The sequence below is a fragment of the Nymphalis io genome, chromosome 13 (assembly GCF_905147045.1).
Source record: "Nymphalis io chromosome 13, ilAglIoxx1.1, whole genome shotgun sequence".
Lineage (NCBI taxonomy): Eukaryota > Metazoa > Arthropoda > Insecta > Lepidoptera > Nymphalidae > Nymphalis > Nymphalis io.
In genome coordinates this window covers 2,337,041-2,363,247 of record NC_065900.1, presented here as the reverse complement: position 1 = coordinate 2,363,247, position 26,207 = coordinate 2,337,041, and the positions used below count along the sequence as shown (strand labels likewise).

Genomic DNA, 26,207 nt, shown 5'->3' with positions numbered 1-26,207 from the left:
GAATTGTGACTACAGAGCGAAAACCAACCAACGGTTTTCCCTGCTTTCCGAGACACGGGAGTGTACACACTTTCATCTTCCAGACGGGGCTACTACTGAGATTATTTTTTTTTACAATTAATAGGCCAGCGTTGGACCGTTGACTTGCCTGATGTTAAGCGTCGACACGGTCTAAGATGTAGCACGCTTGCCTATAAGAAACCTGTTTACTCTGGTTTTGAAGACACCAACATTGTACCTATCAGGAAATACGGACTAAATAATTTTCTGATAGAAAAACCCGATATCTTATTATTGGCCGACCTGGGATTTGGACCCAGGACCTCCGGGTCTGCGGCCTTACATGAAGCCACTAGACCAACGAGGCAGTCAAATGTAAATATAGTATGTTAAAATACAGTATGTTTGGATATATTTAGCTAATTTATTATTACTTGTGTCTTTTGACTAATGTATCATTCTAATAATATACCTTTTATAAATATCTAAGAGAAATATGCTATAACAAAACAAACTAATGTCTAGTTTAAGAGTATACAAGCAACAAAAAATAATTGAGAACTTCTATGGTAATCAAATTGACAATTATTTATGTTTATAAATTGGGCATATTCCTAACACCGACATCTATAAACAGAGATTGGTTTAACCATGTGACGCATTTGTCCATTCTATTATGAAATAATATAAATAATAATAATATCGACATTTTCATTAAGCTTGTACAGAGCTTGTACTATGGAAACCAGGCAACTGATATACTACATATACTATTTTTCTTTTGTAAATACATACTTATGTAGATAATTACACCCAGACTCAGGACAAACACACATGTTCATGCACACAAATATCTGTCCCGGGTGGGAATCGAACCCACAACCTTCGGCGTGAAAGACAAGCATCCACCAACCACGCCAACCGGTTCCTCTATACTATTCTTTTATGTTATGTGAAAAGGGTTCTATTTCTTCCTTCACGACCATCAATTTCTTGTACTATTTGGTCCAATGTCAAATAAATGTGTAGTGTATTTGTAGATAATACATTTCTTTATAGAGTGGACTGAGACATGAAATAATTAATGAGAATCAGGTGTCTCGCGGAGATAAGGCAGAAATCATTTTAGACGCGTATTATACCATTATCTCTACGTAAGACCTTTAGATAATACGTCGAATAAACTTTCTTGTGAAGGCTCTTTTGTATTTCAAGTTATTATTAAGACTTGTATAAAAATTGAAGGCATTTTATCATAACAATTAATAGCTCATAATGAAGATTTTGTCAAAGATATATAGAAGGACGAAATTCGTTAAAACATAAACTGGAGCATGACATGATAACATTTTACAATTATCAAAATCAAATTATAGTTAAATCGAGAAGACTCGTACATGCATATATTTATTAACAGGATTATATTGAACGAAATGTAACTTACCAGTAGGGCATTTCTCTAAGAACATCCTCGTAACTCACTCTCCTCCTCCATCCATCCTCGTAAGTAGTTAAAGTTACGTAGTAACTACTAGATCCAAGTGTGCATATCTTTCACACATTTCTCAAAAAAAGAATAGAATTCACTTTAAATATTTGAGAAAACAAGGTTAACATACTTAAATATTATATATACAACATACGGACGGTACACAAAAATAAAGAACAAAAAAATTAGACTCTTCACTTAAAATAATGTGGGTATAACAAAAACAAGATGCAATATTACGTATTGTTTGTGTTATAGCAATTGGATAGCAATTGATATTATTTTCTAAAGCTAATTTACCCATTAAAATTTTGTAAGAAAAATACAATAATCAAATAAAAATATAGAAAATTAGTCGCTGATAATATTTTACAAGCCGTTAATAATATTTTTATTTTAGTTTATTTCAAATTATATTGTTTTCAAACATTGTTCATTTTCTATTTTTATTAAATTTATTATTCCTTGTAATTGTAATTAATATTATTATTATGAATGGATGTACACTTTTAATGAATATGCCTGTCTGTTTTTTATCTTTTCGAATGTAATTGTTTTGAATTGTTTTAACACGTGTATTGTTATTGTGCTTAAATTTTTTTATAAATAAATTAACATTTGATTATCATTATTAAAAAGTTTGGAAATTACGCTTCAGATTTACGCTTACGCTTTGGGCACGCGGAAATTGATGTTCATAGTATCGCTGAATAAACTGAATATAAACGGTAACTAGTTGTAAGAGTTTCACATACACTTGCTTATATATTGTATACGTATAAATTTATACTTTTTATGGTATGGGTAGGCAAACGGGCATATGGGTTACCTAATATTAAGTAGTCAACACCGCCCATAGAAATTGGCGATGTATGAAACATTAATCATTCCTTACATCGAAAATGCACCACCAACCCTGGAATCGAAGATGTTCTTTGTGCCTGTACTTACACTGGTTCACTCGCACTTTAAGCCGAAACGCAAATTGTAGCATTATTAGTATTGATTATGTATTGCTGTTTATCGATAGAATATAGCCGAGATGGCCCTGTGGTAATAACGCGTGAATCTTAACCGATGATCGTGGGTTCAAACCCGGGCAAGCACCACTGAATTTTAATGTGCTTAATTTGTGATTATAATTCATCTCGTGCATTACGGTAAAGGAAAAACATCGTGAGGAAGCCTGCATGTGTCTAATTTCATTGAAATTCTGCCACATGTGTATTCTACCAACCCGCATTGGAGCAGCATGGTGGAATAAGCTCCAAACCTTCTCCTCAAAAGGGAGAGGAGGCTTTAGCCCAGCAGTGGGACATTAAGAGGCTGTTACTGTTACTGTTACTGATAGAATATATGATAGTATCTACCTAGACGGGCTTGCACAAAATCAACTTAGTATAGTATAGCTAGAATTTAAACCCGTATAAATATAAATATCATATCTTAATTGCGATAGCGTGAATAAATAGTAAATTGTTCCTAGTTAAGTATTTTTAAGAGTTGGAGATAAAACTTTCGAAATTTTTAAACAATCCGCTCACGGAAAAATAGGAATTCAAATAAAACAAAGAATCCTCAAACGATCAAGTTCAGAATTCGTTTGAGAATCAACTGGGCCCAGAATTTAGCTGCCGTAAAACAAAGGGAAAAAAATCCAAAAGTTCCCGCAAATTACTTTTGCGAAAGGCTAGAGGTATAATGGTGATTTCGTAGGCTCGAAATTATTTCACTCGAACGAACCCAGATAAAGATTAAACCATTAAGCTCGTCGGACCGGCTCTCGATAGCTTTCGATCGTTCACCTGAATTTTTGCTGTACAATGAATTTAATGTCTCTAAACTTATTGAGATTTTACAATAATAGATTTTAATATAATTCGAGCTATAACCACGATATTTCTGAAATAACTAACTCAAAAATCATGCAAAACTTGCCTCCTGAATTTTCAAGTACATAATAAATATGGTCTGGTGTAGTCTGCTCACAGTATCAAATTAAATTCAACTAACCACATCGTATTAGCCACAATTGATTGGATAGATTAGATTCTTTACAACGAATTGTTTTTCTCTGTTGCGTTGTGAATGTTTATTATTGCGTTTCATTTAACATGTCGCAAAAATATTAGGAAATTATCCCTTATCTGCCTGGAAATCATATTAGCGGTGTATGTCTCCACTGAACGTTGATGTGTATACATATATCAGTAAACATGGACGATATCTACAATTACACGAACGGGCGCCACCCTCAATATCCGTCGAGACAATCAAGATGGCTGAACATCCGGCCGCCATGTTGTCGTACTATTGCGATTTCCCGTAAACGATTTCACGGGAAATTTAACTCTAAATTGGTATTTCGCAGTTTTTTTGGCATCTATTGACACCTTTATTTATTTAATTAAGTCAAGAATTTCAATTTGTATCTTGAAAGTATTCTCTGTCGCATACTTTTATTTTAAGCTGCGAATCCATATTCAAAGACTTTTGCCATATTTCAAAATTTTCTTAAACATTCTCTACGTATTATAACTCATTTTACCTAAAAAGATTATTATTGGTGGTAAATTTTTGCAAAGTATTACCTCGCAAAAGCTAATTCTATTAGGTTTATTAATATATATAAGTGTCACTTACTGATGTATTTTCACTATACATTTGTCTTTAATAATAAAGTAACAAAAGTAGCAGTAAGGGCTCGTTACTTAGAAAAAGTTTTAGGAACTTAACGCCAAATAGTCTTTATAGAGAACTTGGAACTTCTTACTAATTACAACTTACTTCTTGTATTTTAATAACCTAAAATACCATGCTTGGATAAGAAACGAAACTCCTAGCTTTCTTTTATGCGACTCTTTTTATTTAATGCCCAAATATATCTCAACGAAAAAAAGTGGTATGATTTAAAATACTTCTAAACTGAACGGCCAGTCATGTTATGAAGTTGATATTCCATGAGGGTTTGTGTTGAGAATGTTTAATGCGCTGCAATCATACAAAATTAAGCTTTCATTCAAATCGGGCCGGATGCTGTATGTGTAGATTACGCTTATACAAAGCCATTCCATTGTCCACAAAAAATATCATCGCAGAATTTCCAGGAGTAACATGAAATAGTCTTTTCATATACATGTATGAATAGAGACTACGCATACCGATTTTGTTTAATAAAGTGTCGTTTGGTCTTCGAGAAGTATCTGAAAGTATCATCGAGAAGACATACGTATGGCAGATAGCTCTACTATTTGTGACTTGCCGAACATTTATGAACTATTTGGCAGTCTTCACACGGTGATTGAAAACGATGAACTAAACTGTTTGTGGATTTATCTCCAATAATAATTCTTAAAACTGCCCACTCCTGACTATAAACCCGATAGGATCTTCAACTCCACCTAATTTAAGCTGTCGGTATTTTGACAAAGCAAAGCAACTATAAATAATAATAAAAAAAAATAAGATATTCTCACATCCCATTTAATTATATAAAACATTTCGGCAACGCAATATAATAATAAAAAAAAACAACTAAAAATATCTTTTTATACATAATTCTGTACGTCAATGAACTTACGAAACTAAGCGCCTATACCGATTTTAATGATGTTTTGGGTGTGATTATATGGATTCCGTTTCAAATTCCATTTGTCTATTTTTCTTTCTATTTGGTAGGTCTGCGATCGGGTTTTCCGTTTTTTTTCTACAGAAATATTATAATTTATCTTTCACTCATACGAATTTGGGTCGGGTAGCTAAGTAAATAGTTTTGCAATAGTACATAGCTGTTTATCTTTGTAAGAGCAGATTTGATTAAATAAAAGCACAACTGATTGAATGATAATGACAGAACAATTGAGCAAACTGCTTAGTTAAAAACTCTTTTGTTTAAATAATATTAATAAATTTATTATCTCTGTCCAATTAATGTGTCAATTTCATTCTTTGAATACGTTTTTCGTATTTTTTTATATGTTAACCAACGAATTTATCAACGATCTCTTCTTTTACATAAATTAAATTGCATAAAAAAGTTACAATTATTAAAATAATAATTACGATTTATTTAAACATTCATTAAAAAAAAATAATAAAAATGCAAAGTTTAAAAATAATCACGTTCTAAATTACTCTTATTGAGGGCGAGTAACGAATGGAAATTCGAAAAAGAATGCATAAGTATTGTTCGAATAAACGTTGGCGTCGCAACGAACGACCGTAATATTTCGTACAATACAACCCCATGGGCATATTGAAGAAAAGAATTTTCATTCATTCATTTCATTTCGAGAAACAAATGGAACATTTCGTAACGCTTCATTTTATCGACTGCACCCTTTCGTTATTATTGTCATAATCGTGAAAACGTGTGCTTTTCTTCTATCCGTGTTTTCCAGGCCAGCACTTAACTTAAGCGGGTGACGCCTGTAAAGCGTCAAAGCAAAAGATTATGTAATATTATATATATATGAGGTGATTTTTTTATCGTTTAGAAAAAATAGGCCGTGGTATAAAAACTATACAAGAGTATTTGTTGAGTATCAATGAGTCCATAGAAGTTCGTAAAGTCCTGGCAATTTCCCTGCAATATTTCTGTAATAAAAAAATAAAATATTCTCACATCCCATTTAATTATAAAAAACATTTCGGCAACGCAATATATAAGAGAATCAATTAAGTCACCCTCTTAAAAAAATACAATTCTAAATATACTATCAGAATTAAAAAAAAAAACGTAAATGGGTTAAATAATGCGCTTAGCGGAGATTGTAGCCAGACCATCAGCAATATAGAACATTATTAAGTCAACTTTTAAGACTATTGTTTTATTTACAGACCCCACTGCTGTTCGAACGAAAGACAAACGATATAAAAAAAGGAAATGAATGAAAGGGCACCAAATAGAAACCACGCTAAACAGAGACCGATAAAATAAAGAGCATAGAATAAATAGTTTTCGGGTTTATTTTGACCAAGCTACCCTCTGCTCCGAATAATAAGGCTTATGTTTACATATATACATATTTACAAGCTGATCAGAGCAGTATAGCTTATTTTATTTTAGAAAAGGAAAAAGGCGAATACATAAAAGATTTTTTTACTTTTTTCAAAATCTATACAAAATTCCTGTAAAAACATGTTAAGCTAATAGCGTCAATATTGCTTCATTATTGTCTCCGCTATAAAAATGGAAAATTATAAATATCTAATGAGTGGGTGGTACCTACCAAGACGAGCTTGCACAAAACCCAACCTACCTCCAAGTAAACTGAGCAATTGTTCAGAGGCTAAGGATAAAATAAAGATGAATGTCACCTGGAAAACTAAGGTTAAGAATATCTTACCTCATTTAAAAAAAATGTTAACCTTTAATATAAAAACAACAAATAACTTTTGTATAAGATTTCATAGTACCCTAAAATGTCATTAACTAATGACTACGTTGTATTCTCCAATATTATAATATACGAGTATAAGTAAAATAAAATATAAGTCGATTGGCTTTACAAAATACTGAATTTATGTCATAAACTCAATAATAAGCATGTTGTAATAAAAAGTTAGATATCCAATTATGCAGAAAAAAACCTTGTCTTTAAGCATAAGACCTTCCAATAGTTAATTAAAAACATTATCTGGAAAAAACTCGTATTTGATACTAGTTATTTTAATTATAATATTAAAATAATCATAATTAAAATTAAAGTATAATGAATGTTAAAAAAAATGCTTTTTAAACTTTCTAATCACAAAGCATTAACTGACTGACTAACTGCTCTGCTACTGGCTACCTCAAGTAATGCCCCACAATGGGCGCCACTATTACATTTTTTATACATATGTACTATCTAGTAGAATCGTCGTGAGTCCTCTATCAATGTCGAATGGAAATTAAAAAAAAATGTAAAAAGTAGTATGTGACAAATAAAATCGTACTATGCACCTGCATTTGCTATTAGCAATTATTGTAAGTCGAAAGAGTGTGTGGAAGTTTGAATGCACATGAATTAAAATGTGACATTTTTGATAGTGACTCAAATTCAAAATAATTATTATTTCCAAATTTCACCTTCGTACTATTTAGTTTTGTTTATTTATTTTTTTGTTAACTTGAATAACTGACCTTTTCATTCTTAGACTATCATCCTTTTTAAAACTTCTTGCTTTAAAACTATACACCTAAAAAGTTGAATTCAAATTTGAATTTAAATTTCCGTTAAATCTCGTCGATATTGTTACACACAGACAACACAAAAAAAAAAAACGATTTTGTGTCAAATTAGTATAATGTTTATTTGTACAAAATAAATGCTTGAAATGTAAAATAATTCGAGCCATTTTTTATCCTAATTATCATAAATATAGGCAACATTGTTCATATCTCTTAAAAATCTTATTATACTATTATATTATAATAGATAATTTAAAGTTGTACCAATTAGTTCACAGGCCATTAAAAGCACGATTTTGACTCTAATTCATTTATAAAGAGTCCACTGAGTTGAGGCTCATAAAGCATAAATCGAGATCTTTTTGCGAGCAAAGTAACTCATAAAAAAAGTCTGTTTGTTGCGAACTCGCTATAATGATAAACGACTTCCATTGTACTTTGTTCTGGACTAAATTCATTATTGCCACTTAACTGAAACTGGAGACCGACTTGAAAACTTGTAAAGCAAACTTTGAATGTTTTTTTTTTTAATATTCAGTAATATTACTTACAGCCACTTTGCCATTGGATACCAATATGATGATAATAATTTGCAATACCTCTCGATGAAGCTGATGTTGCAATAAAATAATTGTCTATTTATGAATTATTAAAACCATTTGTACCAGACGAAAGGTGTTACCATACACATTTAGAAAAGTATATTTTATTTATTAAATAGTAATACCACAAACCGATAACCTTAAAAAATATCAATATTACTTTTATATGCTTTATACGAGCAATTATTGTTGAATTGGTATGTTTGGTGAATGAAAGCGTCTCTAAAACATTGGCAGTATCGATTCCAATAGGCGGAGTTGAATGAAGGTGACTGAAGTATTCAACGCTTGTTACTATCAAATTCATAAATATACAGTTTGGCAAATATGCTTCAATGAATATAAAATATTTAATAACAAAATATTATCGTTATTTAAACGGAGTAAAAACCCGTGAAAGAATCTGATCATTTATGGAAGCTTTAGTGGCGAAAAAAAAAGAATACAGTTGGAGCGGATGTTTCTAAATGGGTGTTGCTTGTCTATTTTAAGCCGTATTCCACGGTGATAAGGTTAAAATAAAGTGGGGTATAACTTCCGCGCTGTAAACGAGTAAGTTGGATGCTACGTTCAACGCAGGAAGTTATGAAGGTATACGTGCTTTAGATATATACTGTGGAAATATTATGTCGATTGTGAACTAACCTATTGTAGATATTTTTATTGTTCATTAAAGAAATGAAATCAAATAGTTTTTGTTTTATATGAAACAGACGAAACGCTAAATTAGAATAATTAATAAATTAAAGAATCAATATTACGAACGGCCATAAATCGATACAAGTATGACCTAAAACTTACAGTTCTATTTCGATGTGTGATATTCAGAGCGCTTGGATAAAATTGAGGTATGTTTAGTGTCAATGTAATGTCTGGAAGTTAAATTGTTGCTATCTATCAAGGAAACTGTAGCGGAGTTGATTTTAGAATGTCACTTCAAGTTAACAGTAGTTTAAGAGTAGTATTCAGATAGTTACAGCAGTAAGTGTCTCGAAACAGGGAAACTTTACGACTAAATCTTGTCCAAAACTTAAAATTAAATAATGAGGCCGTGAAGTTTCTCTGAGTAAGGTATCAAAATTCCGCCATATTGGATTCTTGTACAAGGCACGTTGGTGATTAATTTAATAAAATTACAACTTTATATTCATATATACTACTTTTCATAATCAAAATGAGTTATGATGAATGGATTTATTTTGCTAGTGGGAGTAAATATATTTTTTTACAATTTTTATATTCTTTATCTTCTTTAGTTTTAGGTGTTTATTAATTACTTCCGAAGTATTTTCATGAAAATCACCATATTTGTAATAGTTTCCTTATGTTTCAAAGATGTAATTTGACTATATTATAATACAACTTTATTTTTAACCACTTTTTTGCTTTTGATTATTTTAATGATCAAATGTTATGCTTCTATTTTAAGTAAGTTTATTGTGAGGCAATTAAGTTTTAAGTAAACAAAATATTAAATAATAAATAAATTTTGTTAAATAAGTTATTAAAATTAAATACTTACCTACGTAAATTGACCACATTCATGTGAGGTAGCTTTTAGTCTCATGTTTTAAGGGCATTGTTTCGACATCGATCCAGGTACTCGAACCGCCCACGGGATTAGCAAATACAATTTAAACTGACCTGATATTTAAAGCGACGAATATAATATTAATGACTCTATTAACGCCTACGCTTAAAGATATTTCGTATTTGAAATAATTGTTTACCTAATAACAATATCAACGAATCAGGATAAAGGGCATGCTTATTTTATAACTCGTCTATCAAATGTCAAAATTATATTTAAACTTTTAGATAAATATTACAATAAATCTTTTTATTATTAAATCATCAAAGAAAAAAATATATTTTTCTGAGCTGGAATTTTATAGAACAAACGCTCTTATTTTTGTTCACTGTTTACCAGCGCTATATCAAATTGGAAAAAGTTGATTGCAACATTGGAACATACAAGTACTCGTAAGTTCGTTGGAGCAGTAAATGGTTGTTGTTTCTGTGCAGTGCTCGCGGGAGAGACCACGGAGCTCTCGAGTCTGGCCTCGCTCGACGAACCCTCGCCTACTAAGCTTCCAAGTATGTTTTACATAAAAAGTCATGCTTCAATAAGATCTCAAAACAAACATACGTGTAAATATATATTCAAGACTGTACAATAAATGTTATATACATATTATGTTTTAAAATTGTAAGCGTTGCGCGGATTCAAGAAGTAGACAATAGTTCATTCGACTCTGTCACAAGAGAAATGCTGGTTGTTATATAGATATATAAGACGTACAGCTATATACGATGTATAGCTATATACGATGTACCTTTTAGCTTTTGTTTCTTCTTAGTCTTAGTTAGCTATTTAAGTTTCAAATATTTTGTAGAGAGATCTTATTTTAGCTAAGTTTAGTGTTCATACCTTATGCACTTGAATTCATTCCGAGCACTGGCTGGACCTACATCCGAAATTAGAATCATATCGTAATGCTTTTCAAATAAATAATATAAATAACAAATCGCATTTCGCATCTATTGAAATATCATAATTGCTAAATTAGCGCTTATTTTTCACAGCGCAAGTCTTAAGCATTGTAATTAATCTGACAATTAAATGTAAGATATTTAAAAAAGTTTAATCATCTTTATATTAAATCGCCCTACTTAAATCCTTATAATAAACACGTACGAAACTTAGTTGTAAAAGTCTTCACTAATACGCCCCAAAAAATATATATAAGGTCCTTACACTGCATTAATCTGACTTAATGAAGGCAGTAATCGACTCATGCGGTAAGCTTTGGCTCGGCTTGCAGAAGTTTTAATGGGTATACATACACAGATACTAAATACGTATATGTTGATAGATAACAAATATTTTTTTCAGATATTCTTTAACAAAAGTCATGTTGTTTGATGACTTATAATGAGCTGTTGATTGTACAATACAATTACGAATATATAAATTTTAATTAATTAAATCTTATCTTATAATATTAAATGAGCATTATTATTTAAAACGTATCAACACATGAATAAGTACTAAAAAGTCATCAATTTCGATTCCTAAAATTAGATACCTATGTTAATTAGATTGTGATGTTGCCTGGAAATAAATATAAAAAATACGCCACGGTATTAAAATAACGTTAATCATTTTATAGAAATGAAATGAACACACGGACAGCATGTCTGTGGAAATAGAAATAAAAAAATGGTTAATAGCATAACTGTAGTGAAATTTGCCTGTACGAAGTCGGGATAGAAAGCTAGTAAAAACGCAAACTACTGCGTTATTACAAGTAAATTACAATATATATTTATAAGTCACACTGCGGTACATTCCTATGCTTATAACAAAAAGGTTTGAAGCTTGTCCCATCATGCTACTCCAATATGGGCTTTTGAATACACATGACAAATTAATTATAAATAATCGTCATATGATCTCTATCATTTAAGTATATACCAATGCATTATATCAAGATAAATTTAATTTGCATTTTAAGTTCTAATAAACATCATATTCTAGATAATATTCTCAAGACTTTTAAATTCCTAAATAACAAAAGGAATAGATACTTGTAAAATATATTTATGAATTTATTTACCAATAATAAGCACTGTTTGAATACGCACACCCCGCACCTATTAAATATCCCATCACCGAGATCAAGAATGCTTTATTTGTTGTGTGATTGTTAGTGAAAGTAAATAGCCACGCCAATGCCAAGCAAGTAGCCACATCCAATGATACGTCATTGAATGTAGCCACTTGCAGCATAATGTGATCTATAATCATATTCTATATTATATTTTAATATTACTATGACTACACACTATTTATGAGATAATAGGAATAAGGATAATATCTTCTATTAACCGAGAGAAGGTTGGGACATACTAAAGATAATAATAACGAAATGTAGACCACAGACAATTTATAAATTATAAATTTCCAACGTTAAGCGTGTACATTTCATACCCTTTTTTCTTTCTTTATTGCAATTAATTTTGAGGTGTAATTCTAATTTCAAACTTCTACAATGAATAATCTTAAGCTTAAAGGTCAGGTATGAAACTTAGCTCCACGTTATGTGTAGTCTTTTGTGACGCGAAATTTTACTTCACATTTTCCTTTAAAAAATTAAAAGGCAAGCGTTTCGTACATATGCTTAAATTATACCAACATTGCTTCTATACCCTCTTTGTAATAGACTAGCTTGCTCCGAAAATTTACGTTTACTTTACTAATTTTATTTTAGAAACATACTGTTAAGATGTTATACTATAATAAATATTAAATTTCATACACAACGGGAATATATTTTTTGATCTACGTAATTAAACATATAATTAACATATTATTCTGACATAATAATTAATGATTTTAACAATAAATGTTCTTTCGAATGTCAAATCAATAACAGATAGAAAAAGCATCAGAAGAGATAAATAAATGCTTAACTAAATACAGGCTAAACAACGCGCAATGTCATTTTAAGTAATATGAAAGCTAAATAAATAACTAATGAATATAAGCCCAAATGGAACACTTATATAAATACGATAAACGTTAAATAAATTAAATACTGAGAAACATTATAAATAAGCAGTTTATAACATGGTCGCTTACATTTTATCTTGGCTGTTCAGTAACACAAAAAAAAAACTTTGAAAACAAAAGACGGATATGTTCTTGTTTACGAAGAGATTTGGCCGTGTTTGAGTTTAGTCGTTATAATTTCCACCGCACGGCCATCGTATATTTATTTTCAACTCGTTTTTTTCATAACTGCGTTGACTAAATTTTTAAGCTCAATTATATGATACGATTAATCTACTTAAATATAAAACACAAAAGTGATACAATAGAACTTGATAACATATTTTAAGTAAAAATAATGAAATAATTTGTAGAAAAGTAAAAACAAAGTAATAAAATTCTTGAATGTCGCTACTGGACAAAGGTCTAGTATAAGCTTTAGAGCTTTTTCCACCTTGCTTCACTACTGTGGGTTGGCGAATACAAATGTGGCGGAATTTTAACTGACACGTGCAAATTCCTCACGGTGTTTTGTTCCAGCGCCGAACACGAGATAAATTATAAAGACAAATGAAGTACATTTAGATAAATTCAATTCGAACCTGCGATCTTCTTTTGTTCCACGTATACTATACATAGTATTTGCTTCGGCAGTACATATGTACTAAAATTGGAACGATACAAAGCAGATTAGCATGCTATTCACTAGGTTATTTCGTCTCAACTCAAAGTGTATAACGTTAGATATAATAATATCATACATGCGTCTCTGTTTATAGTAAAGTATTATATTAATTTTATAATATCTAAAAATTGACATTTACTTGGTGGTAAGGTCTTGGGAAAGCCCGTCTGGACACAAGGGGACACGAAATCTTAGTTGGTGGCAAATGGCTTACATGGAGTAAGGAGTGGTTAATATACCTCACATCGAATAGGTAGTGGTAACCACTAAACATCAGGCGCAAATATACCCGCCCCCATCCTATATTATAAAATAATAAGAAAAGTTTTCACCCTACTTTTTGTATCTTGCAACTTTTTCTATAGTCCTATAGTTCTAAGATCCGACCGATTGATGAGACCGCTGAAGACTTGGGTAAATCAGATAAAAGTACTCCGTTTTATTAAAGTTTTTCTCATCAACGGACTTTGTCTAATCAGTCTAATGTTCATAATTAAGATAATGCGATGAACAGTTACTTAAACCAAAATATTTCGAAGTAATTTTCCGTTGGTATATTATTTAGACCAAAACAAATACTTCAGTTTAACAATTAAATTATTATCGTGATTTTTTTACAGTTTTTAATATAATGGATAACATATAAACATAATAAAAAACAAAAACAATTTCAGAAAAAGCCTCGCCTTATCTGTGTTCAGTAAGAACTCATTCATATTATCTCAATCATGAAATGTTGATAACTGACATACAGTGATATGCTATTTTGATACGTGTATGATTTAAACGTTGGAAGTATTAGATTCGATATCGCACATCACTTCTGAGATTTCATAGTCATGTACCGAGATGAGTTTTAGTTTGTTCTAACAGTATAGCTCTGAGCAGTGTTATATGAACTTACAAATTCACTCACACGTGAAATCTAGACAATCGACTTATCGTATATATTATTTTGATGCGTGTATTCTTGAAATATAATATTAATGTCGCATATTACTATCAGGCATTTAACGACCGTTTTCTACGGTTGGTTCCAAGTTTGTTATCACAGAATAGAATATATATATTTCTTTTATTAATTCTACTAATTATAGGAACAAATGATATTTACATTTTTCCTTCAAATAACCATGGTGTTCAAGGATTGAGTTTCGAAACTGTGACTTTAAAATCCGTTATTTATTTAAATATTATAAATAATATAAATTTGAGTAGTTCAATAATCTGAAAGCCTTATAGATATAACATAATGTTTTCAGAGTGCGACCGTACGTTCGTGAGCCGCGGCGGCGCCAGCAACGGCACTTTCCACGCTCCAGAACTCCTCAACCCGAACAACCACAGCCGGCAGTGCCTGTACACGTTCCTAGCGGCCCCGGGGCAGCGCGTGCTGGTGGAGTTCCGAACATTCGACCTGCGAGGGAAGCCACCAGAGTAAGCTAAGCGTTTTTATTATTATATTTAATAAGATTACATTACATAGGTCACTTAATAAATAAGTGAAATTTAACAAATAGTAAGTGGTCGTCATAGCTCAATGTAATAAATATTAAACACTAGCTGAACCAGCGGCTTCGCCCGCGTAGAATTCAGTTCGCCACGATAACCCTTCAGGATCCGCCATTTTAATGCTTAGGTGTTATTATTTTCTAATAAAAATGCATAATTGAGTTAAAAATTACAAGCCAGCAGCGATAGTCATCAGACTATCGCTACTTCATATCAATGAAGACCGTTGGATTGCAATGCAAAAGTTCGCAAATAATTAAAAACAGACATTATCCCACGATCATTATACTGGGATAGAAATCATGTATTAATCCAGGTTATAAATTATGTGTGCCAATGTTTACCCGAAGCCGTTAAGCCGTTTTTATGTGATAGAGTAACAAATATTGAAACATAAAAACTTTCTTATTCATAATATTAGTAGGATTCCTGACATAATCAACGCATCACCAAACGTGGGAACTACGATGTTTATATCTGTTCTGTATAATTACACACTCCACTCGTAACTCACTTTAAAAATCACAAGACATTGCTGCATGGTGGTAAAACAGTTGATAAGATCTCTCCACGGCCAATGGCAATGGAAAAGTAGTTTACTAGGAAAACACTAAAACGTTTTCATAAAGAGTAGAAGCCGTTTCCCATAAGTTTATTTTTATCTCAAGTTTTTTTTAATGTTACCCGCCTAATTCTGCGTAACATCTTCTAATAAAAGGTTCGCTTTAAAGTTTAAGTTATAAGACCGACTTTGCGTGACATTTATTTTAATTGTTTTACTCTATATCTAATTTGTAAAATTAGATATAGAGCACCTTTCAAATAAGGCAGTAAATACATTAAATTAATGTATTTCGCTCTACCATTTTGTAACTTTTGGGCGTAAGAACCTTCAAATTGGATCAAAATGTGTTTGGAGAACTGCTCTGCCAACATCAATTTGTATTAACAAAGTTTTACGCACAAACATCATATTTCATTACTTATTCTAATGGTTCTTGTTTTTTCTAGTGGAGCGGCAGTGGGCGAGCTTCCAGCGTGAGTATCGCTATCACGGTCTTTTATTATTCAATCATAAGGGACGGAAATATGTTTTCTTATAAAACAAGGTGCGATTAATAGGTCAAAGTTATTAAGCTGTCATTGGGAGGAATATACTTCGATTTATTTACAGCTGCGAAACTAACTATGAGTAAGAAAAAAAGTCGAATACCGTCAATATAAAATACATTTAAATACAGAAGATACAATAAAAAAATTATATTTAATTGGCGCTTATACTAAAACATATACTTGTCTGTTTTTTCTTTGCAATCGATATTTTTAGCGACATTTTACTTTCAAGTATTTGTTACTCAGATGCATGCACGAACACATGGACATCTACTCAGAGATGGCGTCACTGGAGACGGGGGAGCTGGTCAACTCCGCCTTCGGTGGACGTTTTTGTGGACCGATCCCACCACGCCGCCGCGTATCCCTTCACCGAGCAGTCGCGCTCGCATTTTTTACAGATCATACGTATACGCCGCCCACGCTCTTCGCAGGAACCTATCGATTCATCAACGCTTGTAAGTGTCGGCTTAAAGGATTACATTAAACCTACATTGTTTTAAAATAAATATTTGCAACACATTTCTAAATTTGTTTTTTATATACTAAAGACGTTCCCTTTTTTTATCTGTTCGCAGTTATCTATTTATAATTTAAATAAAATCAAGTTTTAAGCAATTATTTGTATTTAATAATTATATGAAATTAATTGGTCAACAGCGGAATTCGAGGTAGGGACGCCAGTCCCGAACACGATGTGCTCGTTTATAATCGAATCGAGCAAACGCAAGACGGGGCTGTTGCTGTCTCCGACCTACCCCGGCGTCTACCCCAAGGACGTAACATGCAACTATCAATTCGTCGGCCAAGCGGGCCAACGCATTCGCCTCGAATTCCGAGACTTCGACCTGTTCTTCGGCGGACCTCAGTAAATAAAATATTAAGATATGATATTATTCGATTAGTGTTTAAACTCATTTATTGGTTAAATTAGAAAATAGATCTGTTACTGAAAATATTTAAAAAAAACTAACGAATACATCAATACCCCGTTTGAGAACTCCTAGAAGTGAGACATTTATTTGAGAAATTTTTATTTTTAACTACGAAAATGAACAAAAATTCGACCAATGATTACACTGACTTAAAAATCACAAGTGTCTTGGGATGTCTGTTTTATTATTTGAAATAGAGAACTATTTATCTTTCACTTGAACCATTAGCTGCCCGTTCGACTGGGTGCGCGTGTACGACGGGCCCGACAACTCGTCGGCCGTCATCGGCACGTACTGCGGGCAGCAGCGCAACCTCGTGCTATACTCCAGCGACGAGCGCCTACTAGTCACCTTCTTTACTTTGCCGCGATCGGCCAACACGCAGAACCGCGGTTTCAAGGGTATCTTCGAGTTTTCAGAGAGTTTTGTTAAGTTAGGTGAGTTTTTAAAGAATTAATCTAATAAACGAATTTGTAGAGTTGTTTCTATACATCAATGCATATTATAAAGCAAAGTCTTCCTACCGCGTCTATCTTTCTGATGGTCGTATGAACGCGATAAACTCAAAACTACCAAACAGATTTTGATACGGTTTGTACCGATGGACGGAGTTTAAATTGAGTGTTAAATTGACTAAAATATTATGATGATTGTTAAAGATATCGAAAAAACATACCGACTGGGAGCTTTACTGGCGTTTGCCTCGTAAACCAATAGTTATATATATTACGATATAAACATTTTATGTACACCCGTAGTCTATACGGGACCAGTAGGAAGTATTGTACAAAAGAAACGCTTTATAAATCATGATATAGCTTGTTTTGTAAGTAATAATAATAATAAAACAGATGTTAATTTAAGTAGTTTCTCAAACAGTTATTTTAATTAGAAGCTAAAGTGCTTAAAATGTTTATTTTCAGATTTTATAAGTAAACACGATGCCGAACACATTAGAGGTTCAGAATGCGATCAGAAAATACTTAGTAAAAAGGAATCTACAGGATTCGTGTACCATCCAAATTATCCATTTCCCTATATACAAAAAGTTGTTTGTAGGTGAGTTGTAAATACAAAACCAAAAGGTATAAATAGGATTATATTTAATCGATATAAAGACATAAATTAAAAAGTAACAGCCAGTATATACCCACTGCTGGGCAAAGGTCTCTTGAGGAGATGGCTTGAACCTTATTGCAGCACCACGTTTCTGCAATGAGGATTATTATCTCCATAAGTGATAGATTTTTAGTCTCACGATGTTTTCGTTTATCCTTTTTTCTTTATTCCACCGCGCCAAATGTATTATATTAGGACCTAATAAATACAAATTAAGCACATGGGTTTGAAATCGCAATCTTTTGTTAAGATTTATGCGTTCCGGCCATGTTGGATCTAAAAATAAAAATTAATAAATGAAGAGGCCAAATTAAATAGATACTGTATTAATATTTTACAGATATTTTATATACGGTATGCAAGACTCACAAAATTTGGAGAGAGTTCGATTAGAGTTTCAGAACTTTTCTATACCGAAGGGAGAAAAGCCAAAACCTGAGTGAGTAACAATTTTATTTTTATTTACCTTAAATGATTTTAATTTTAATTTGTTAATCCACATTTAATTTTATAGTCTTCTTTAACATTCTAAAAGATTATAAGCTAATTATCGGTTGTGAGCTACTTTGCCTATGATAAAGAGGAAACAGGTAGAAAATAAAATGTATTATTAAATTTCCAGTTCATGCCAAGACGGTTATCTGAAAGTTTACTTGCGTGGTCAAGAAGCAACAGACTCGTATGATAAGCACGACGCGGAATTGTGTGGAGAGGGTTCTCCCGATCCCGTTTACCCCCCACCACTACTCTCAGATGGACCCCGTCTAGTCATGGTGTTCAGTTCCGGTGAACTCCAGGGTCGCGGTTTTAAAGCTAAATATACATTTGAGACTGGTAAGTTGGAATGTAAAAATAATATAATAATTGCCAAGAAGTAAACCTTGTAAATAATCGCTTTAATTTAAAATCTGTCACCACTTGGCAAGTATCATTGATAAATGGTTCGAAAGCTAAAAGTACCAACAATTATACAAAATCTAAGGCTTATCATTTCTACTGACGTAGGTAATAAATTTTCCTCTTGTGTTGGATTAGTGATCAGCATATGAACCGTAGGCGATCTACATAAATAACAATATACTTATCCAATAATCTCCTGTTCGTTCAATTTTCAGAATACCGAGTACCGGGTACTGCAGCACCGGGCGGCGAGTGTGCGTTCACATATCGTTCGGAAGCTAAGAAACGCGGCGATTTTAACTCCCCCCGCTACCCCTCGAACTACCCCTCTCGTACCAATTGCACTTACACCTTGGTTGCGACGCCCAATGAACAGGTCACCGTCGTCTTCGATCATTTCAAAGTCAGAGCTGACTCGTGGAATGCTACTGCAGGATTATATGGGTTAGATTAGATTCAGTCTCTTAAAATAGCTAAACGATGACTTATGCAGTTTGTGCATTGTGTGGTTAGAAATTATAAAAATCAAATTGTCTCTTTCTCAATATGCATACCCAACCGGAAAGACATCTGATATTTAAGAAAAAAGAGTTTATCTGAATATATTTTGTCGGTGAATGTATGCTCAATCAAGACATTCATTATATCTTCCAGCGGCGCGACTTGCAGCGAGGACTGGGTGGAGGCGTGGTGGACGGGTCGCGAGGGAAGTCGCGTACCGTTGGGCCGTTGGTGCGGACCCGCCACACCCGGTCCGCTGCAGTCACCTCGCGGAGCACTGGGGCTTCTCATTGCATTGCACACCGACTATGACTCAGTGGCCTCAGGGTTTAAAGCGCGCTATGTGTTTGAGGTCGGTTCCTTGAGGCTTCGGCATCGCATTTTTAGTTTTTTTCATAGCAGAAAGTGAAAATAATGCGAATATCATATTTGTTTATAAATATTGTCCGGTAAATCATCACTTATAATAAAAGCCTGCACATAATATAATTGTAGCCCGCGAAGTCAATCTTCGGCGACTGCGGTGGCAACGTGTCGGGCTCGTCGTGGGGCGCGGTGTCGTCCCCGCGCTACCCGCTGCCGTACGAGGCGCCCGCGCGCGGCGCAGCCTCGCGCGTTTGCAACTGGTTCATCACCGCGCGACCCGGCCGCCGCCTGCTCATTAATTTTGACCACTTCGCCGTCGAAGGTCATCTCACTGGTATGTCATATACCTATATTCCAAGTTTTATGTACTGGTAACAGCCTGTGAATGTCCCACTGCTGGGCTAAGGCCTTCTCTCCCTTTTTGAGGGGAAGGTTTAGAGCTTATTCCACCACGCTGATCCAATGCGGGTTGGTGGAATACACATGTGGCAGAATTTCAATGAAATTAGACACATGCAGGTTTCCTCACGATGTTTTCCTTAACTGTAAAGCACGAGATGAATTATATCACAAATTAAGCACATGAAATTCAGTGGTGCTTGCCCGGGTTTGAATCCATGATCATCGGTTAAAATTCACGCGTTCTTACCATTGGGCCATCTCGGCTTTTTCCTGGATTCCTGCTCTCCTCGATAAGTCGTAAATACGTGCAATGACGTAGGTACGTCATGAGGTGAATTCGACTTTGACCAAATCAAATTTTATGTATCAGCCATATTTTATTTCTAATCACCGTTCAAATTATCGTCTAATTAACGAAACTAATTTTAAATACTGCAAAGACCTGTTATAATTTTCATCAATTTTATATAAACAATTAGTGGAGTAGATAAAAGGAGTAATGTCTATTCAGTAACTTGAAAGACTACCTACGTCTGTCATCGTCCACTTCTCCTGAAATCTTTTGTCATTGAAGATTTTAATTATAATAGGATATTCTTATTATTTTAATGGTCCATTATATTAGAGCGCGGTTGCCCTGCGGCGGTGCTACGTCTGTGGTACGAGAGTCCGGGTCCGCCGCTGGAGCTGTGCGGCGAGAAGGCTCCCGCCGACCGCTGGCAGTATCTCTCATCCTCCAACTCGATACGACTTTCGTTAGTAACCCTTATTTTTACTATTTTGAATCCTTAAATGATATAATAAAAATCCCCCACGATCCGACACCACAATATCGTTAATCCAACAAGCATCTACAACTAATAAAATCCTATTGATTTTTGATCATACTTTTTAGATAATATATTAACTTGATGTCAATGCGTCCAGATACGGAGACGCTTCAACACTCCTTCTCCACAAAAGTAATACCTTATGTTTTATATTCTCAAAATATAAATCGATAGTATTTTTATTGCCTACATTAAGTATATTTTATTAATAATTTAAAAAATACATATTTATTTCTAACTGTATCTCTCTGTACTTGGTCGATTTAAGCCACGTTATAGAACTAAGTCAGTAGCGTAGCTATCATAGGGCAAGGTGGTGCGGTCAACCAGGGCTCCCTAAGATGACGGGGCCCCTGAGGCAACATATGAAATAAATTATATTTACACACTAGCCTGGCTATTTTATATATTTTTGCAGACTAACTTTCATTCTTATTTCACTTTCATTATTATTATTAATTTGTATGCTACAATGAGAAAAAAGGTCATCTAACATTTCTATATGTTGGTGACATCTGTACAAATCAAGCAACGCTGCACCGAGGCCCTTATCCCCCTAGCTATACTACTTAATTAAGTTGGGCGTTTCATTGTTCAATATAGAGTTTAACTTAATTTTTTTTATTAAGATACTTCACCAAGGTTTTGTTAATTATATTTATACATACTTTACTTTACTTTCTTAACTACTCGTCAGGAGTTAATCAGATAAAAATGAGTGTCACTCAATTTATCTTCTCAATGAATATGGTGCTAAGTGGTGAACAGAACAACAGTAACAGGAGAGTAGATTTCACCATGATGTAGGCTCTAACAGTTAGACGGGTAAAACGAGAAATCGTACAGTAGTCGATTGATCGCGTCGAATGCAGGTTCATAATAGCGGACAAGTCGGTGGGTGCGGGAGGGTGGCGCGCGGTGTGGACGGAGGTGACGGTGGGCACAGGGGAGGACTGCCCCGCCGCCTGCGCCGGCGCCTGTCTGCCGCCCCGCGCCTCCTGCTCCGGCCTGCAGCACTGCGCCGGCCAGTCCCCCATTCGCCCCGCGCATTGTTAGTATACCCGTCTGCCGCAGACGACTGGCCGACTGTAGGACTCAGTATTCTTTGTCAGAACACAATATTGATGAGCATTTTCGACTCTACATCTCAATTCAGATATGCTCAATGAACATCACTCTTATCTATTTCCCTTAAATCTGACAAACAAAACGACTTAAAATTTAAGTACCTTAATTAAATATTTTTTAAATACCTATATAAATGCGAACCTTCCACGTATGTCTCTTCGCACAGTGAAAAAAACAAAGTCTAGCACATTTGCTGTCAATTGACATTTAACGATTATCATAACCAACAAATTCACCAATAAATTGTTACACGCTAATTACATTTTACAATTAAAGTTAGATCACATCGCATTCGAAGTCTGAATAATACACAGCGAAAGACTACAAAAGCAAAAAGTCTTATCTATTAGGATTGACTTCGCTTCTGCGTAACACTCATACCACAGAATCATTTCAACTGACACACGACATAGTGCTGGTGTTTGGCTAACACGTGATTGCAGTAAAATTTGCACTAAAACACTTGCACAAAATCGCACCTGTTTTCGTACTGTATATTTACGTATAATAAATACATAAGTATAATAAATATGTTTATAAAAAAGTCATCAATAAAATTAAAAAGAGAGAGAGCATCACTAAATCTTATCTTTGACTATTTTATATTAAATATAAATGTGTAGCTATACTCATATGATACAAAAATTTCTATAATATAAATTTTTTGAAAGAACAGCGAAATGTATCTATTAAAATTAATTACATATCGAAATGTGACTTGAAAACCATAAAAACGATATATAAAGTAATCGGTAGAATGGATTTCACCCTAGTACCAATTTTACAAAGATGTAAATTTAAAAAATTATTTCGATATACTTATTTTTCTATCTGGTTAAACAAAGTGGCGCCCAAAAAGGGGCAACACTTAGAACACGCGGGATATTATCAAACATATTTTGGTATATATTTTAATAGTTTCGATTCGTATTTAAAATTGATGATCTTTCATCATAGGTCTCAATTTCTTATGTAACATTCACATTTCGCGTCGTTCCGTTTTTATTGATTTCACTAATTTATTATATTTTTGACGCATAAACTATGGTGTGTCCATATCTGTCGGTTACGTTGCATAGTAGTTCAGTAAGTTTTAAAATAGGAACCTGATTGGCTTTTTAATTATTAAGCTTATATAATTTTAATTTTTATCAAATGTTCAAAATTTTCATCTACACTATTGATAGAAAAAAATGTTATTCGTATATTGATCGCACTCTGCAATTTCGTATGCGATGATAATGTATCAACACAGTTGCATTTTGTCGTTGCAATTAATAATATTAAAATAATAATTTAAAATGTAGATTTTACGGAGTAAGCAGTATTATTATTTGCATTGAGAGTAAAACTGTTTTATTATATTTTATTATAAAAAAATACCAATTTATATTTTATATGCTCAATTTTATTAGATGTAAAATAGTTTTAATAGTATAAAGGTAAATATTGTGAAACATGTAAGTGATTTGTTTATTTGATAATGCAAGCGCTTTCTGCTGCTTACTCCTGCTTTCTTCTATGAATTGTGAGATAATGTATCTAAACACTGTAGAACTATTAAATGATATATTACTTAAATAACATATTAAACATACATTCACTGTACTCTTACTTCTCAGTATTAACGGTTCAATGCAATCTTTGTCTCGGAGGATATTATTATATGTTAAATGTTGGTAGGTATTTAGAACAAAAAAAAAATTAAACTGTTTACCAAATAGCGTAATATATTGAAGATGTTGGGTGATTATGGATATTTTTATTTACAAACTTCGTCCCTTCTATAAACTCTTTAAATATCCTCATAAAACATAATAATTCATTATGCATCCATAAACTGTGCTCCACTTAAATAGATGTTTAAATTCGTCTTGATTTTTCCTTTTTATACTGTGATGACTCAGGAGTAAAAGTAAAAAAATTGCTATAATGTGAGCCTATTTCTCAATCGTTGACCATTATATGGTAAATAGGTCTGAATTCCGATGGGACGAAGCTTGCATTGAGTCATCGCACTATAGGGCCCGGGGTACCGTATCCAACGCTAGAAATACTTGAAACAAATTATACATTATATACATTCGACGTTTAAAAATTGTAATTTGCAGATGCTTCTAATTGTATAACTTAATAATACTACAAATTAATGAAAATGATTTGACCAAGTATTTCTTTTGTAAAAATCGCAATAAAAGTTAATGTTTTCCAATAGTTCGCTACTACAAATAATACAAATTGGCTGAAATCGATTTAAATATGTAAATTAAGCACTTATATTGATATTGGAAAATATTTCTTACAAAATCAATCACCTGTTGAGTCATACATTATTAATTGTCATTTATGCGCCTATATCAGGTGATTTATTTTGCAATACGCTTTAAATCCTTGCGTTTCTCTGGAAGACCAAACATGGTAATGCCTCCTTGAGTCAAGTTCCTGGAGAGGAAACGTAACGGGTTACGCGTTGTGATGCACTTGGGTCGGTCCCCGGGCTGACGCGGCGGTGTGCGCAGGCGGTGCGGCGTCGGGCCAGGCCGCGCCGCGCGCCGCGCTCGTCGTCCTCTCGCTTGTGCTCGCCGCCCCGCACTGACCGGGCGCTGCACACGTGAGTCTATATCTACACCCTTTCCCCCGCCCACAACTCACCGCTACCGCACGCACGCCGAGCATCCGTTCCGCTTTTCTTCTCTTGCTTTCTTCTGTATCATCCTCATCTTAATTGATATCTTAGACTTTAAAGTTCACTAGCCAAGCCTGATTTAGTCATGCGATCGACACCAGATGTAATCATCGCAGCGGAATATGGTTCATTCTTTTGCTGTCCGACGCTCGAACTTTGTAATGTAAGTTTTCACAATTCCGTACAAGTACGTGGATCTGCATTAGTATTGAATATCGTCATCACTCTCGCAATCTGCAAGCTCGCCTCCAAGTAGTTATTCATTGTATCACCATATAAAGCTTTCTATTCTAAATAGACTTAAAATATTGCATGACTTTAAACATAAATGATAAATATAAAAGTATAATAAATGAAAAAATAAAATTGCATAATTGAGCAGAATAATCCTGAATTACAACTCCAATGTCAAAAAATGCACATTGTGCCCAATCGAAACTACTACGATATTTTAGCAATTTTTTAAAAGTTCAGGTTTATTGGGTTAAGAATGCATGTACCTAATTCAATTTATAAATCAAATTTCAAGGTTAACTTCGACAAATCGACATGTGATAGTTGTTCAGGGATCTTTCTAGTAAGGAACGAGGATTCTACGTCGCCGGAAAATTTCTAGTACTGATAAAATCACAAACTATGCCAATCGTTATCGTTGACGATTTATAATAACGAGTATAAAGAAATTTTCTCGCGACGAAATCGTCCGAAACCATCTCGGAGAAAGGAGACAGGAGTGTTCGCGTGCAGGCGAGAGTGCGGGTGCGGCGAGTGGAGGCGGGAGTGCGGTGTGGTGGGCGGCGGGGTGCGTGGGCGGCGGCGCGCTGGTGCTGGCGGCGTGTTGGCGCCGTCGCAGGCGCACGCCGCGCCGCCCGCCCCCGCCGCCGCGACCACCACCCCGTGCCGTCGCTGCCAGGCTCGCCGCTCCGCCGGACACAGTGTGACGCGCAATACAACACTTTAACGGATACTTTTGTTTTATTTTTACTGCCCACTGTAATGCATGCTTAATACATGCTTACAATCTGTAGCCAATAAGTGATATGGGAGCAAATCTTAAATATTAGATCCGTTAATAGACTTTTATAATAAATAATTTGTTATACTAAATATTTATTGAAACAGATCTCCTGTAGTCATTTTCTTTGTCGTGTAGCTATATAATATTTCACGCATCTCGTGTAGGTACTGAACAAATATGTCCAATGGTGA

The 26,207-nt window shown here is 33.8% G+C and overlaps 1 protein-coding gene across 7 annotated transcripts in view; it reads left to right on the top strand.

The window, feature by feature from the left end:
* LOC126772658 (dorsal-ventral patterning tolloid-like protein 1) overlaps positions 1–25,946 on the top strand; it is a 103,759-nt gene extending 77,813 nt beyond the window's left edge. For 3 of the 7 annotated variants that reach the window (XM_050493068.1, XM_050493069.1, XM_050493072.1), the window contains 14 exons: positions 14,769–14,943; positions 16,030–16,056; positions 16,378–16,589; positions 16,792–16,999; positions 17,295–17,503; positions 17,990–18,125; positions 18,526–18,624; positions 18,808–19,019; positions 19,301–19,529; positions 19,740–19,938; positions 20,082–20,286; positions 20,980–21,109; positions 22,057–22,235; positions 25,746–25,946. In XM_050493068.1, coding sequence (XP_050349025.1) covers positions 14,769–14,943; positions 16,030–16,056; positions 16,378–16,589; positions 16,792–16,999; positions 17,295–17,503; positions 17,990–18,125; positions 18,526–18,624; positions 18,808–19,019; positions 19,301–19,529; positions 19,740–19,938; positions 20,082–20,286; positions 20,980–21,109; positions 22,057–22,235; positions 25,746–25,939 — 2,414 coding nt within the window. In that variant the 3' untranslated portion in view covers positions 25,940–25,946. The other 4 variants (XM_050493066.1, XM_050493067.1, XM_050493070.1 and 1 more) reach the window with 3 other exon arrangements.
* The last annotated feature ends 261 nt before the right edge of the window (positions 25,947–26,207 follow it).